The sequence below is a fragment of the Saccopteryx leptura genome, chromosome 3 (assembly GCF_036850995.1).
Source record: "Saccopteryx leptura isolate mSacLep1 chromosome 3, mSacLep1_pri_phased_curated, whole genome shotgun sequence".
NCBI classification, from domain to species: Eukaryota; Metazoa; Chordata; class Mammalia; order Chiroptera; family Emballonuridae; genus Saccopteryx; species Saccopteryx leptura.
Genome location: NC_089505.1, coordinates 180,004,673 through 180,018,221, shown reverse-complemented (window position 1 = coordinate 180,018,221; position 13,549 = coordinate 180,004,673). Strand labels below are relative to the sequence as shown.

At 41.9% G+C, this 13,549-nt stretch overlaps 1 protein-coding gene across 7 annotated transcripts in view; it reads right to left on the bottom strand.

Annotated features, from left to right (window-relative positions):
* The window catches only part of CDYL (chromodomain Y like), a 227,807-nt gene that overhangs the window by 16,195 nt on the left and 198,063 nt on the right, over positions 1–13,549 (bottom strand). For 6 of the 7 annotated variants that reach the window (XM_066376943.1, XM_066376949.1, XM_066376942.1 and 3 more), the window contains 2 exons: positions 5,450–5,706; positions 3,899–4,071 (listed from right to left, as the gene is read on the bottom strand). In XM_066376943.1, coding sequence (XP_066233040.1) covers positions 3,899–4,071; positions 5,450–5,706 — 430 coding nt within the window. Of the gene's footprint in view, positions 1–3,898; positions 4,072–5,449; positions 5,707–8,050; positions 8,129–13,549 lie in introns of those variants that run through there. The other variant, XM_066376947.1, reaches the window with a different exon arrangement.

Sequence of the window (13,549 nt, the reverse complement as noted above, 5' to 3'; positions counted from 1 at the left end):
TTGAATTATCTTAAAATTCAGGCTGCTGTGCCAGGTATAGCAGGGAAGGAAAGAGATTATATCTGCCACAAATAAAGTTTTAAAAGACTTATAATTAAACAAAATCAAAATTCTGACTATTTGTTTGAAGAACATTTACTACCTTCACAGACATCACCAAAAGTTAGAAAATCATATTAAAGCAATACCCTACCAATTGTTTGAGACAAATGAGGCAACTAGAATCTGAAGTTTTAATAGCTCACTGTCCTGTCTCAGCTGAGCTCTCCCTTCATTTTGATCTTTCAGACTAGGACTGAGTGAGGAGAGGAGAGGTGAGGGTCTAGGGGCATGTTTACTTGCTAGCCTTGCTCTTTCTCAGCTCCCCTTCTGTCTTACTCCATGGCGTTAGAAAACGCTTCCCTTCTAGGGAGAGAAGGCTCCTAGTCTTTCAGTTCCCCAAGACTTCAAAAGCATAACATTATATAAACTGATTCATAATAATTTTGTCATTAATGTGCTGAATATTTTTATTACAATTTATTTGCAAACTGGTTATCACCAACAATTCTGATAACAGAATTAGTGGCAAAAGATTCCCAACAAAGCTTATGTTTAAATCTAATCTAATTTCTTTCTTTTGTAAGCTTGAAACAATGACATTCTTTGCCCCAGTTTAAAAAAAATCAAGACAAGATACTACAGAAACAAAAAAATATACACAGCAATAGCTTTGTCAATCTTACACATATGAAACAATTTAAATGCAAATGAGCAAGAGTGAAAAGTAAATCTGATGTAACTAATTATTTTTAGGATTCTGCCAGAGTACATTAACAAAAATATATTCATTTAAAGAAGAACCAAGTGTTGCTAAAGCAGGATTTGGTTTTTTCTTAGAATACTAATTCAGTTTTTGTGGAGAGTGAGGAAAGTTAGGAGAAAATAATGGGAGTGGGCAGCTGATAAAAATAGACATTTAAAATTACCTGGAAGTTCAACAAATAAGATCTCCATCTATCTTTCCTCTGCTCTAATTCCAACAATACAAGCCGTAGTCATTGTTGAGGGCAACTCAACACTGGAGGACAGGACTAGCGCGAGGCACCGAGATTTAGTGCCGCTCTGGGAAACACCTGCAGGGTGAAGTGCGCCAGGGCTGAAAAGGCACTGACTGCCAAAGTCCACTTTCTCATCAGTACTGTGTCAAGTTCTCTTCAAATCAATCAGTACTGTGTAAAGTCAGTGAGCTCTTACAGAAAATACACAGCAGCCATCTGAAGCAAAATGTTTTGTACCAGACAAATAAAAACTATATTTACGTAGCTCATCCTGAAAAAATGGAATGGACTTAATAATTAGGAATATCTACAAGTTGTCTCAGAGGTACCAACAATCTGTCAAGGTTCATGTGCATGGTCAAGCAGTTTAATTTCAAACTGAACAAGATGGTCTCATCAAGCATTCTACAAGTTTGAAATTATTTTGGAGACTAGAAATAATACTTAAAACAGGGGTCCCCAAACTTTTTACACAGGGGGCCAGTTCACTGTCCCTCAGACCGTTGGAGGGCCGGACTATAAAAAAAACTATGAACAAATCTCTGTGCACACTGCACATATCTTATTTTAAAGTAAAAAAACAAAACGGGAACAAATACAATATTTAAAATAAAGAACAAGTAAATTTAAATCAACAAACTGACTAGTATTTCAATGGGAACTATGGGCCTGCTTTTGGCTAATGAGATGGTCAATGTGCTCCTCTCACTGACCACCAATGAAAGAGGTGCTCCTTCTGGAAGTGCGGCGGGGGCGGATAAATGGCTTCAGGGGGCTGCAGTTTGGGGACCTCTGACTAAAAATGAAATTATAAAATTTCCAACTATTATTGGGAAAAAAACCCCAAAACAAAACTACTGTATGATTGACAATACATGTTTACATAGTATGAGAAAACATTATTTTTGAAAATTAGAAATGTTATAAAAGACCAAAGCAATGACCAAGGTGTGGAGATCTGTCAGATGCTACTACCCCCAAGTCCAGACCCACCAAAACAGAAAAAAGCACCTCCACCAATCCTGACTGGCATGTCTGAACAGTTTAGGGGACCACCAGGCTGTGTCCCCAGGGTTATTTCCTTAGGGTTTCAGCTACCTGGAGTCCAAATAATTACCAAAGAGGCTCAACTTCAACTCTCCAAATACCTAGGGATTTTGGATAAGATCTAACAAACTTTATTGCCATTTTGCAAAGCCTGTGACTAAAAGTTTTCATCTTTCTATAAACTACAGAGGGTCCTTAAGGGCCACTTATAAATATCTTAGGAAGGTGTATAGGGAAGCACAATGGTCTTTCTGGTTGGTGACTGGGTTCACTCATTTTAAATAAAACTAATCTCTGAAAAATTAGATGCTTTATGTTATATATATAGTGATTAGCATGAGAAGTGAGGGATATAAACAAATATGTATTTGGAAAGGCTCATAGTAGAATTAAGTGGTTCTAAGAAGAGCTTTTTCAACTGTTAAGATAAAAACCCCAAAACAAAGAAAATGGAAAGGAGTCATATGGTTAAATAAAGAAAAGTGAGTTGCAAAACAACATGGTATAATTCCATTTATTTAACAGAACTAAAAATAAAGCTTTATTATTTTTGTGTGTGCATGAAATACATTTTTTTTTTTTAGAGACAGAGAGAGAGATCCGGATAGACAGGGACAGACTGGAGCGCAAAGAGATGAGAGGCATCAATCATTAGTTTTTCGTTGTGACACCTTAGTCCAGGGGTCAGAAAACCATGGCTCACGAGCCAGATGTGGCTTTTTTGATGGCTGCACCTGGCTCGCAGACAAATCTTTAATTAAAAAAATAATGTTAAAAATATAAAACATTTTCATGTATTACAATCCATTCATTTCCTATCACTCATGCTCATGATTGCGGGTGGCTGAAGCCAAATAACAGCTGTCCTCCGGGACAATACCAAATTTTTATTGGATAATGCGTATCATACATGGGTCGTTGTATGGCTCTCATGGAATTACATTTTAAAATATGTGGTGCTCATGGCTCTCTCAGCCAAAAAGGTTCTCGACCCCTGCCTTAGTTGTTCATTGATTGCTTTCTCATATGTGGTTTGACCGTGGGGCTACAGCAGACCGAGTAACCCCTTGCTCGAGCCAGCGACCTTGGGTCCAAGCTGGTGAACTTTGCTCAAACCAGATGAGCCCGCGCTCAGGCTGGTGACCTTGAGGTCTTGAACCTGGGTCCTCCACATCCCAGTCTGACGCTCTATCCACTGCGCCACTGCCTGGTCAGGCTGGAATACACATTTGAAAATGTTTAGAAAAAGGTTGGGGAAGACATATCAATGAACTGTGGTAGGGGGTAAAAAGAGGGAATTAATTTTATTCTATGTTATATAGTTGCATCTCAAGTTGAAACTCATGATGAATTTAAACAAGAATGTGTACTGCTTATACTAAAAAAGTCTTTTCATGTGATGTTATGAAACTGACTCATCATAATTCCTAGCCAATTTATTTTACAGTCAGGCAAATCGTAAATTATGCGAAAGAGAATACATCTTTATTTAAGGGGTGAAGACAGAACACATTCATACTACAAATGATGTGGCTGATAAGCTAATGTATACTCTAATCATTAAACTTTCCCTGAGCACTTCACTGGGTTGGACTCAGCCTTGAAATCAGTTCTTTGCTCAAAGCAAGTAGTAATTCATGCCAGGCTCACAGGAAAGACAGATGAGTTAATTAATTTTACTACTTGTGTTTCTCAAGGGAAGGAGATGTACATTTCATTCATAAGGCATGATAAAGCCTGTTCCATCAGCCACTGGTGCACTAAAAGCAAAATACTCAAACCAATGTTTTAAAAATGCCATTTGTGCATACCTGATAGCTTCTGCCATTTTAGTGCTTTCTCTTTTTCTGTCATCTGTTAAGCGCCGTATAAAATAAATGAAGTCGAGACCGCAGCAGAAGACGCTGCCCACTGCGCTGAGCAGCACGAGTTTGCTGTCGTCGGCAGCAGCCGTGCTCAGGGCGCTCTGGACTTCTTTCATCACCTGAAAGTCACCAAAGTTAAAGTGGCAAAGAGTATTTTTGATACAGAATCCTAACAGCATTTCATTATGGAATAATCTGAATCTGCAGAAAGTGCATTTACAGCCTAGTACTGTTACCTATATCTACCCACAATTTAAAATAATTCACAAATTTCTTATTTCTGTAACCAGAGAATGGAAATGCTGAGAAGAGTATAATTATTAATTATGAATAGTGTATAATTAGAAAGATGTGTGAATCTAAGTTACCTTAATATTCTAGTTATTGTGGCTCTCAGTAGACAGTTACTCATCTATCCACGTGGTTTTACTATACTTTGGACAGCAGGTGGCACATTCAACCAGTTGAAAGAAACTAGTTCAGTTCCCTGGGGTTTTGTTGTTATTGAATACCACCAGCCTGTCCCAGTTGAGACAGAAATTCTACCCGTTTGATGCATAAGTGCATATGTGCAAGTATATGAACATGGGGAGCACAAAACCATCTGAAATTATCTCTCTCTGAAGCATTTACACATAAACAATGAAGGGGCTTGTGTAGTCTAAAAATGGACTGGGAACTAGCCCCAAACTGGTTTGTCAGTGACCATGGCCAATATACAAACTTGATGTAGTTTGGTTCTCTTGTTAGGGTAAAAAAATTGACCTAGCTGCTTGGAAGTGGAAAACAATCAGACTAGAACTTAAAATTTTAAGTAAGGTACAATGCAGGTTCAAATACTATTGATTTTAGATGAATCAAGGAATTAGTTTTTGAACCTTTGCAAGCACTAGTTTCCCTTGATCCTTGAATGCTAACTTGACCATGTACCACTACTAGTGATGAACAAGTGTTGAAATTACTGTAGCTGTTAAGTTCCACTATTACGCTGAAGACTGACTGGGAATGATGGTAAAATATTCTGAAGGGGCTGGGATCTAGGGTATATTAATCTTGTTCAAACAAAGAGCCTTCTGAGAATCTGATGATAGCTGAAGAAAAGCTTGTGCACACACACACATTCTGCATGTTGACTTCAGGGAGGCCAGAATCCCCTGGAGGCCCTATGTGCCCCCAGGTTAAGAGCTCACCACCTGAAGGCACAATCACCATCTCCTCCATTCAGGAGGAACTCTGATTCCTGTCACAGTCCAAACCCCTGAGAATGAAGACAGACACTACACTCACACTCTGTCCCAACTTCACTTCAGTCATAAGCATTATGAGGACCAAGACTGCCACACTTCACCTCTACTTCCTACCTCCCAGTGGTTACTGTGAAGCGGACCGGAAGGAGAGTTAGAAAAAGCACAAAGAGCACCAATTTGGCAGAACAGGCCTGGAAAACACCGCTGGGAGAAACAGGATGCACGCATCGGTCCAGGGAACATTTCTCACCTCTGGATTTAGTGAGTTATTTTCTGATGATTTTGTTGATAACAAGATGTGGGTGAAGCCATCCTGCTTTCTGACGACAATATCTCTGTATCTGTAGGCACTTTCTGTTTGCCTCACACTGAAACGCAACCGCTTGTCAAAAGGCTGGTCTCTTCTGTCGTCAAGAAATTTCCTTTTCCCAGCTGTCACTCCTGTAACAGATGTCTGTATGCTGGTTGTTCCATTGGCTGTTAATGCGTCCATAAATGGAGATGTACCTGCCAAGAGTTTGAAATCACAGCGGTCTGTGATGTCTTGCTACCAATTTTACTCCCCAGTGTCCTTTGAATTAGGTAAAAAATGTTCCCTACAAATCAGGAATTAATGTTCTAAAGCAAGAACATCAAAAATCAGAAAACTTATTTTACTTTTAAAGGCATTTGTTTTCCATTAAAGTCTGACAAGGAAATAACCCGCTTGCTTATTCTGCCTAAAAACTAAAGATGGAAAGGTAAAAGGTACTTGCTGAAAAGAAGCTACAAAACTTGAGAATTTTGAAGAATGGAATTACAAGAAAATGAGTCTTATGAAGAGTACGTATTCTAGTCCTGAGAAGTTGAAAGAAAAAAGAAAATATCTATTAAAGCTGAGGTTATCTGCCATTTCCTGTTCTGAATGCAAGACCAACTAGTCCAGACACATGATGCAACCATACATTTCTGAGGGGGCAACCCTACCAAGTGGTGCCATGCCCACCACTGCAGACCATCAGCCCCTAGAGGGGTATTTGGAATACTCAGGAGTTTCTTCTTCTGATGCCCTGGGATGTGATGACTTACGATGTCTGTCCACAGGTCTACCATGATGTCTGTACATTTTCAAATGACTTTTAAATAGCTAAAAACAGCTCTTTCCTGCCACAAAAAAATGTCCTGCTAATGTTTCCTCCTGTGTCAGCTCAACATCAAACCTGGTTGCTGTTTTTCAATCTGTCTTAAAGATATGGTCTCCTGAATTTAATACTTATTATGATAAAGTTAAGAGTGTGTTTTTTTTGTACTTTTCCAAAGTTAGATCCACCCCGGCATGCCCACCAGGGGGCGATGCTCTGCCCATGTGGGGTGTTCCTCTGTGTCTGCTGGAGCCATTCTAGCGCCTGAGGCAGAGGCCATGGAGCCATCCTCAGCACCCGGGCCAACTTTGCTCCAATGGAGCCTTGGCTGTGGGAGGGGAAGAGAGAGATAGAGAGAAAGGAGAAGAGGAAGGGTGGAGAAGCAGATGAGAGCTTCTCCTGTGTGCCTGACTGGGAATCGAACCTGAGACTTCCACATGCTGGACCGACGCTCTACTGCTGAGCCAACCAGCCAGGGCAAGAGTTTTATTTAATACTTTCCTAGGGTTACTAACAAATGTCAGGGTTAAGAACTCGAGTATTAGGTTAAATAATTATCCTCCTATTTATATGAATGGTCTACATATTATCTAACCTGGTAACAAGTATACAGAGCAGAGGAAGAAAAGGAAAGAAACATAAGAAAACCCGATCAAGTTTATTAATAAAATTAGCAATGTAGTTCTCTGAGTGGAAGACCACAATAAAATATAAGCTGGAAACATTTCCTCCAAAGTGAAAGAAAATAAGCCAAGACCACCAGAGAAGACTCACAAAGGGACATTTAGAGAAGTCAAATAATCTTACTTTCATTCAATTGACAGAAATTCTTTGGAGTTTTTAAAAACCAACTCAATTATTTTGAAAAATTGGAAGAGATTATAATACATGTATATGGTTCGAGAATCTAAAAATATAGAAAAGTATTTGTTGAAAGGCCTCCCAACCTCTTCCCTCTCCCAGAGGGCGCCATCTGTCCAGGACCCTCTACCTTCTAGTTAGCCACTGTATCTGGTTTCCTGGTAGGCTTCGAGTGTATTCGTGTATTGTGGACCCCAAGAAAAAAAGATTAATTTGATGTGAACCATGAGAAGGAATTTATCTGCTGTGATGGACTCCCCATGGTCAACTGAGGATCCAAGTTTTATAAATAATGAATCTAGCAGCCATTTGCTAACAGGGGCTCCTCATGTACCTACCCTGTATATACTGGGACGATCTTCAGCCTGAACTGTCAGCTTCCACACTACACCCTGCTTGTATAGGCTATCTGAGTCAACCACTGCAGGGAAGCCCTGGATTCTCCATTCTACTCAACAGACTGAGATCTTCCTTGTCCAATGAGAACTGAAGAGTAAATCTGCATTTACATTTATAACTACCAATCAGAACTATATGAATTTGGGAACATAGTTTACTTAAAATTGGACCAATTGGGAACCTGGGTGGGAACTTTCTAGATAAAAGGCGGCCTCCTGTCTCTCTCAGCGGAGTGAACTTTTAGTTTGTGCTGGCTGTATTTCCCATTTGCCCTTGTTTCACCTGAAAAAAGGTCTCCCTTTTTCTAAACCTCTTAGGGAATTTTGGTTTTCAGTGTATATAAACAAATAAGAATATAAATATTTTTTACCCCCCATTTATTAATTTTTTATTATTTTAATTTTTCTGAAGTGAGAAGCAGGGTGGCAGAGAGACGGACTCCTGCATGCGCCCAACAGGGATCCATCTACCTGGCAAGCCCACCAGGGGGTGATGCTCTGCCCATCTGGGCCGTTGCTCCATTGCAACCGGATCCATTCTAGCGCCTGAGGTGGAGGCTATGGAGCCATTCTCAGCATCCAGGCCAACTCTGCTCCAATGGAGCCTTAGCTGCAGGAGGGACGAGAAAGATAAAGAAGGGGGAGGAAGGGTGGAGAAGCAGATGGGCGCTTCTCTTATGTGCCCTGTCCAGGAACTGAACCTGGGACTTAGACACATCGGCCGATGCTCTACCATTGAGCCAACCAGCAAAGGCCTCACCCCCTCCCTTTAAAAAACACAAATGCAGTGTTCCAGACACAGTATTTTGTTATATCTAGATTTTATTCATTTCATGTATCTTGGAAGTTGCTATTAGGTCCTAGTTTCCTTATCCTTTTCTAAAGCTGCACAGCAAGCAGTCCACTGAATAAATGTTTTAGAATTCAACTGATGAATCCACATGACAATAAGCACTAATATTCAATAATTTTTTGATATTAAACAATGCTGTGATACATAACCTTGGCTTATGTCATTCCCATGCTGGCAAATCTATAGTATGTGTTTCTAGTTTCGGATTACCTCCCTTACCCCGCCTGCAATCTGCCCTTCTTCTCAGCACTACCCTCAACTCTCATGTCCATCACAGCCTGACCTGGACTATACTACTTGCTGTCTCTGCTTTCCCCTCTGTCCATCTTTCCTCAACCTTCTCCAATTTGGAGCTAGACTTGACAGGACCAAATGACTTCTTGAGTACAGAGAAATGGATCATGGATGATTATAAACCATTGAGCTTAGGTGCCCAGGACACAGATGATGCCCATAGAAGAGTCTGGTGTAACTGGGGAAGGATGACAGGGAGAGAAACTTGATTTTTACCCATGGTTATTATTCAGGTGAAGATGCTACTAGGCCCAAAAGAGGGGGTCATGAGAAGTCTGAGTTGAAGATAGGTACTTGGGAATTGGTGCTCAGAAATGATGGTTGAACTGAGAGTAGGAACAGCAAAGAGAAAAGTGAGGAAGAAGAGTGCTGGGGAGAGCTATGTGTAGGGCTAGCAGGCAACAGAGAAGCAGGAAGACAACAGCAGGCTTCCTAAAAGGAAGGAGACAATGCCATGGCAACTGGATGTGTCAACAGTAGCATGTACCACAGAGAAGTAAAGGAGAATGGGAGAAGAGGTAACTGGAGTAGGAAGTACAGAGGGAAGAGGGGAAATTAGAACTCATTAATAAACTCGGGCAAGCTGTTTCACTACACTGCTAGGGATAAAAGCCAGACTATAGGATTTAAGAAAGACACACAACAGTTGTTAAATAAAAACATAAATGTTGCCTGACCAGGCGGTGGTGCAGTGGGTAGAGCATTGGACTGGGATGCAGAGGACCCAGGTTCAAGACCCCGAGGTCACCAGCTTGAGCACAGGCTCATCTGGTTTGAGCAAAAGCTCACCAGCTTGGACCCAAGGTCGCTGGCTCAAGCAAGGGTTTACTCTGTTTGCTGAAGGCCCGCAGTCAAGGCAAATATGAGAGCAATCAATGAACAACTAAGGTGTTGCAACGAAAAACTGATGATTGATGCTTCTCATCTCTCTCCGTTCCTGTCTGTCTATCCCTATCTATCCCTCTCTCTGTCCCTGTTTTTTTTTTTAAAAAAAAAGTCTTAAAAAAAACCCATAAATGTTCAAGTCAAAGATTTGTTAAAATGTTATTTTAAGGAACAGAGAAATGCAATTGCAGGTAAGTGGATACTGATTTTTAGGTGATGGCTGACAATAATAATTTCCCTGATTAAAAGGGATCACATCAGGAATAATCTTGCGCAGATGCAAGCTGGTAGGCCTTATGACTTAGGGGTGAAGGATAATGTGACAAAGGTGAAATGAGTGGACAGAGGCTGGAGGCTCTGGCCTTCTTGCGAAGAGGGGATTTTTGCAGACTACACATGCCAGTGAGCAACTGCATGTTGTTCGGGTCATTTAGAGTTACTAACCAGAACTGTATCAAAGCGCAAAAGAATGATCCCAGCAACACAGGGGCAGGGTTGCCTTTTACCATGACAAAGCCCACTAGCTTTGGATAAGCCCCTTCCACCTCCAAACTGTTGGTGTTTCTCAGTGTCATTTCTTTTCCTATTTAACCCTTTGAGTAGTGAAATTTTTTCATGCTCACTGACCCTTGGGAGTTTTTTTTCCTTAAAAAAAAAAAAAAATTAGTTCCAGTTCCAGTTTTACTAACTTTAAAATCATGTTTGTTTGATAACCAATTATGGAAACAAGGACATACAATTTGCCTTTTTTTAATGTTGCCTTATACATTTTAAAAATGAACATTTTTGTATGATTGTACTCTGGAACAGGGGTCCCCAAACTTTTTACACAGAGGGCCATTTCACTGTCCCTCAGACCATTGGAGGGCCACCACATACAGCGCTCCTCTCACTGACCACCAATGAAAGAGGTGGCCCTTCCGGAAGTGCGGTGGGGGGGGCCGGATAAATGGCCTCAGGGGGCCTCATGCGGCCCGCGGGCCATAGTTTGGGGATGCCTGCTCTGGAGGGTCAGGAAGCACGAGGATGTACATGAACATTCGTACTATTCAAATGGTTAAAAAAACACACACATTCCTTAACTCTTCAATAAGTTTTCCTGGTGGCTTCCTTCCATGAAAGCAGGATTTCTAGGCTACCAGGTCTATGTAACCTTTATATGCGAGTCAGAAACAGCCCAACATTTTCTTTGAGGCACTAGATCCTATGGTGCTATCCATGGTTCTGCAAATTTATAATTGGATTCGTGCCAGCTCTGACTGTTGAACCTGGCCTTCGTCTCCTTGTTAAAACTATAATGGAACCCTGTGCCATTATCGGTCCCCACTGATTTCAGATGCAGTGATCTTGTCACACCCCTCAAAAAATGAGTCTTAGAATCTTCTGTTGTCCACATATAGGGCCATGTAATATCTAGCTGTGGTCTACCTTAATAGAGAAGTGGTCACTGCAGGACTGAGTCTTGGAATCAGACTGCCAACATTGAGCTAGGTCCTGATCCCTACCCCTTACCTACACCATTTATGCCCTTTGACCTCACTCATGACAATCCAGCCATGGTGTCCTACTATTCAGCTTTGTGCTCACCTTAGGGCCTTTGTTGCTCTCCCCTCCACCTAAAATGTCCTTGCTCTAGAGTACCAAATAGCTGGTTGATCCTGCTCATCTGGATGGCAGGTCCAATGTCAACTCAGGGAAGCTTTCTTGAACCACCTCATCTAATGTGGGCCCTTCTCCAACACCCTTTCACATTGCCTGTGTGTTTTCTGTAGCACTCCTCACCAAAGTTATTTTTCTTTTTTTTGGTATTTTTCTGAAGCTGGAAACGGGGAGAGACAGTCAGACTCCCGCATGCGCCGGACCGGAATCCACCCGGCACGCCCACCAGGGGCGACGCTCTGCCCACCAGGGGGCGATGCTCTGCCCCTCTGGGGCGTCGCTCTGCTGCGACCAGAGCCACTCTAGCGCCTGGGGCAGAGGCCAAGGAGCCATCCCCAGCGCCCGGGCCATCTTTGCTCCAATGGAGCCTTGGCTGCGGGAGGGGAAGAGAGAGACAGAGAGGAAGGGGGGGGGGTGGAGAAGCAAATGGGCGCTTCTCCTATGTGCCCTGGCTGGGAATTGAACCCAGGTCCCCCGCACGCCAGGCCGACGCTCTACCGCTGAGCCAACTGGCCAGGGCCCCAAAGTTATTTTTCTCAATTGGTTTTTATTTACAGTATACACTGTCATACTCCACACAGCTCCATGAAACTTGAATCCCTGTCTGTCTCATTCACTAATGTATCCCTAGTACCTAGAACATGCAGCATTTACTGAACGAAAGGGACCATAAAGTCCCTTTAGTCCAGCTCCCTCCACTTAGAGATGAGAAGGTAAGTGTCCTGATGAACATCACACAGCTGATTACTTCATGCCAATCTGGGGACAGTAAGTGCTGCATGATGGAGAGAATCAGGGGGAAATGTCCTCCACAATTTAAACTATGAGAATTTAGTGTGACCCACCAGACCAACAGCTCCAATGAAAACATAGAAGTAAAGGTCTCAGTGAACTGACAGTTCCTTCAGGATTTGAATTCAGACTACTATGGCTTCCTAGGATTTACTGGCATAAAACTCAGCTAGACGAAAAAAGAGAACAAAAAAACCCAAACCATTTTGGTGTTTCTCCTAATAAATGGTTTTCTTTTAACATGCTTGAGAGCAAGAAAAGACACCCTCAAATGTATTGTTGTTAACCTGTTAAAATTCACTGCTTTAAAAGTATGTCTCTCTAAAAATGAAACATACCTTCTGCTTCCAACCACATTAGGGAAACAGTATCTGACCTCCTAATTTGTCAGTGAGAATTAAAAAACTGAACAACACCCACAAACAACCATTTCAGATACTGGGTAACAGTCAGTGCAGGACCGTGCTCCCACAGTGAAGGGGAAAAAAGTGAACCCAACAATCCACTGGCTTTCTGCCTAGAGGCCATTTCCACACTGCAGGTATAAGAAGGGGAACCCAGGAACAGCCAGCAAAAATGCAGAACTGAAAACACAGACTAGAAGTGAGAAGGCCTAAGAGGTTACAATATGTGGGACAGAATATTAAAAAGAAGGGAGCTACACTGAAAGTTGCAGAAGTTCCAAAGGATCTACTTGGGTTGAACATCAATCTGAGCTCAGGGATAAAATTCTTAAGGCTCGGCAGAAAAGAATTACCTATAAACTGAATAACTGCTAGAGTTCACAAAGCCTGGGAGCCCTCACCAATCAAGGTGTAAAGACTTCATTGAATTCCCAGGCCACTGGATAGAGACCCAGAACAGGTACTAGCTAGATTATAAAGGACACTCTAGCCTGACCAGTAATTGCTCAGTGGATAGAGCATCGATCTAGGATGCTGAGGACACAGGTTCAAAACCCTGAGGATGCTGGCTTGAGCAAGTAGTCACTGGCTCACCTGAAGCCCCTCATGTCAAGGCAGCACATATGAGAAGCAATCAATACAAAACTGAAGTGCCACAGCTATGACTTAATGCTTCTCACCTCTCTCCCTTCCTGTATGTCTCTCTCTCAAAAAATAAAATAAAATACCCCCCCACAAAAATACAAAGACAAAACCCTAAAAATAAGATGAAAGATTTACAGAAAATTATATTTCCACAACTGACTATAAATGACCTTAATGTGCTCAAGGATTTAAAGGACAACATGAACATATCAAGAATTGAAGATTAGCCTGACCATGTGGTGGCACAGTGGATAGAGCGTCAAACTGGGATGCAGAGGACCCAGGTTCGAGACCCCAAGGTCGCCAGCTTGAGCGTGGGCTCATCTGGCTTGAGCAAAGAGCTCACCAGCTTGGACCCAAGGTCGCTAGCTTGAGCAAGGGGTTACTCGGTCTGCTGAAGGCCCATAGTCAAGGCACATATGAGAAAGCAATCAACGA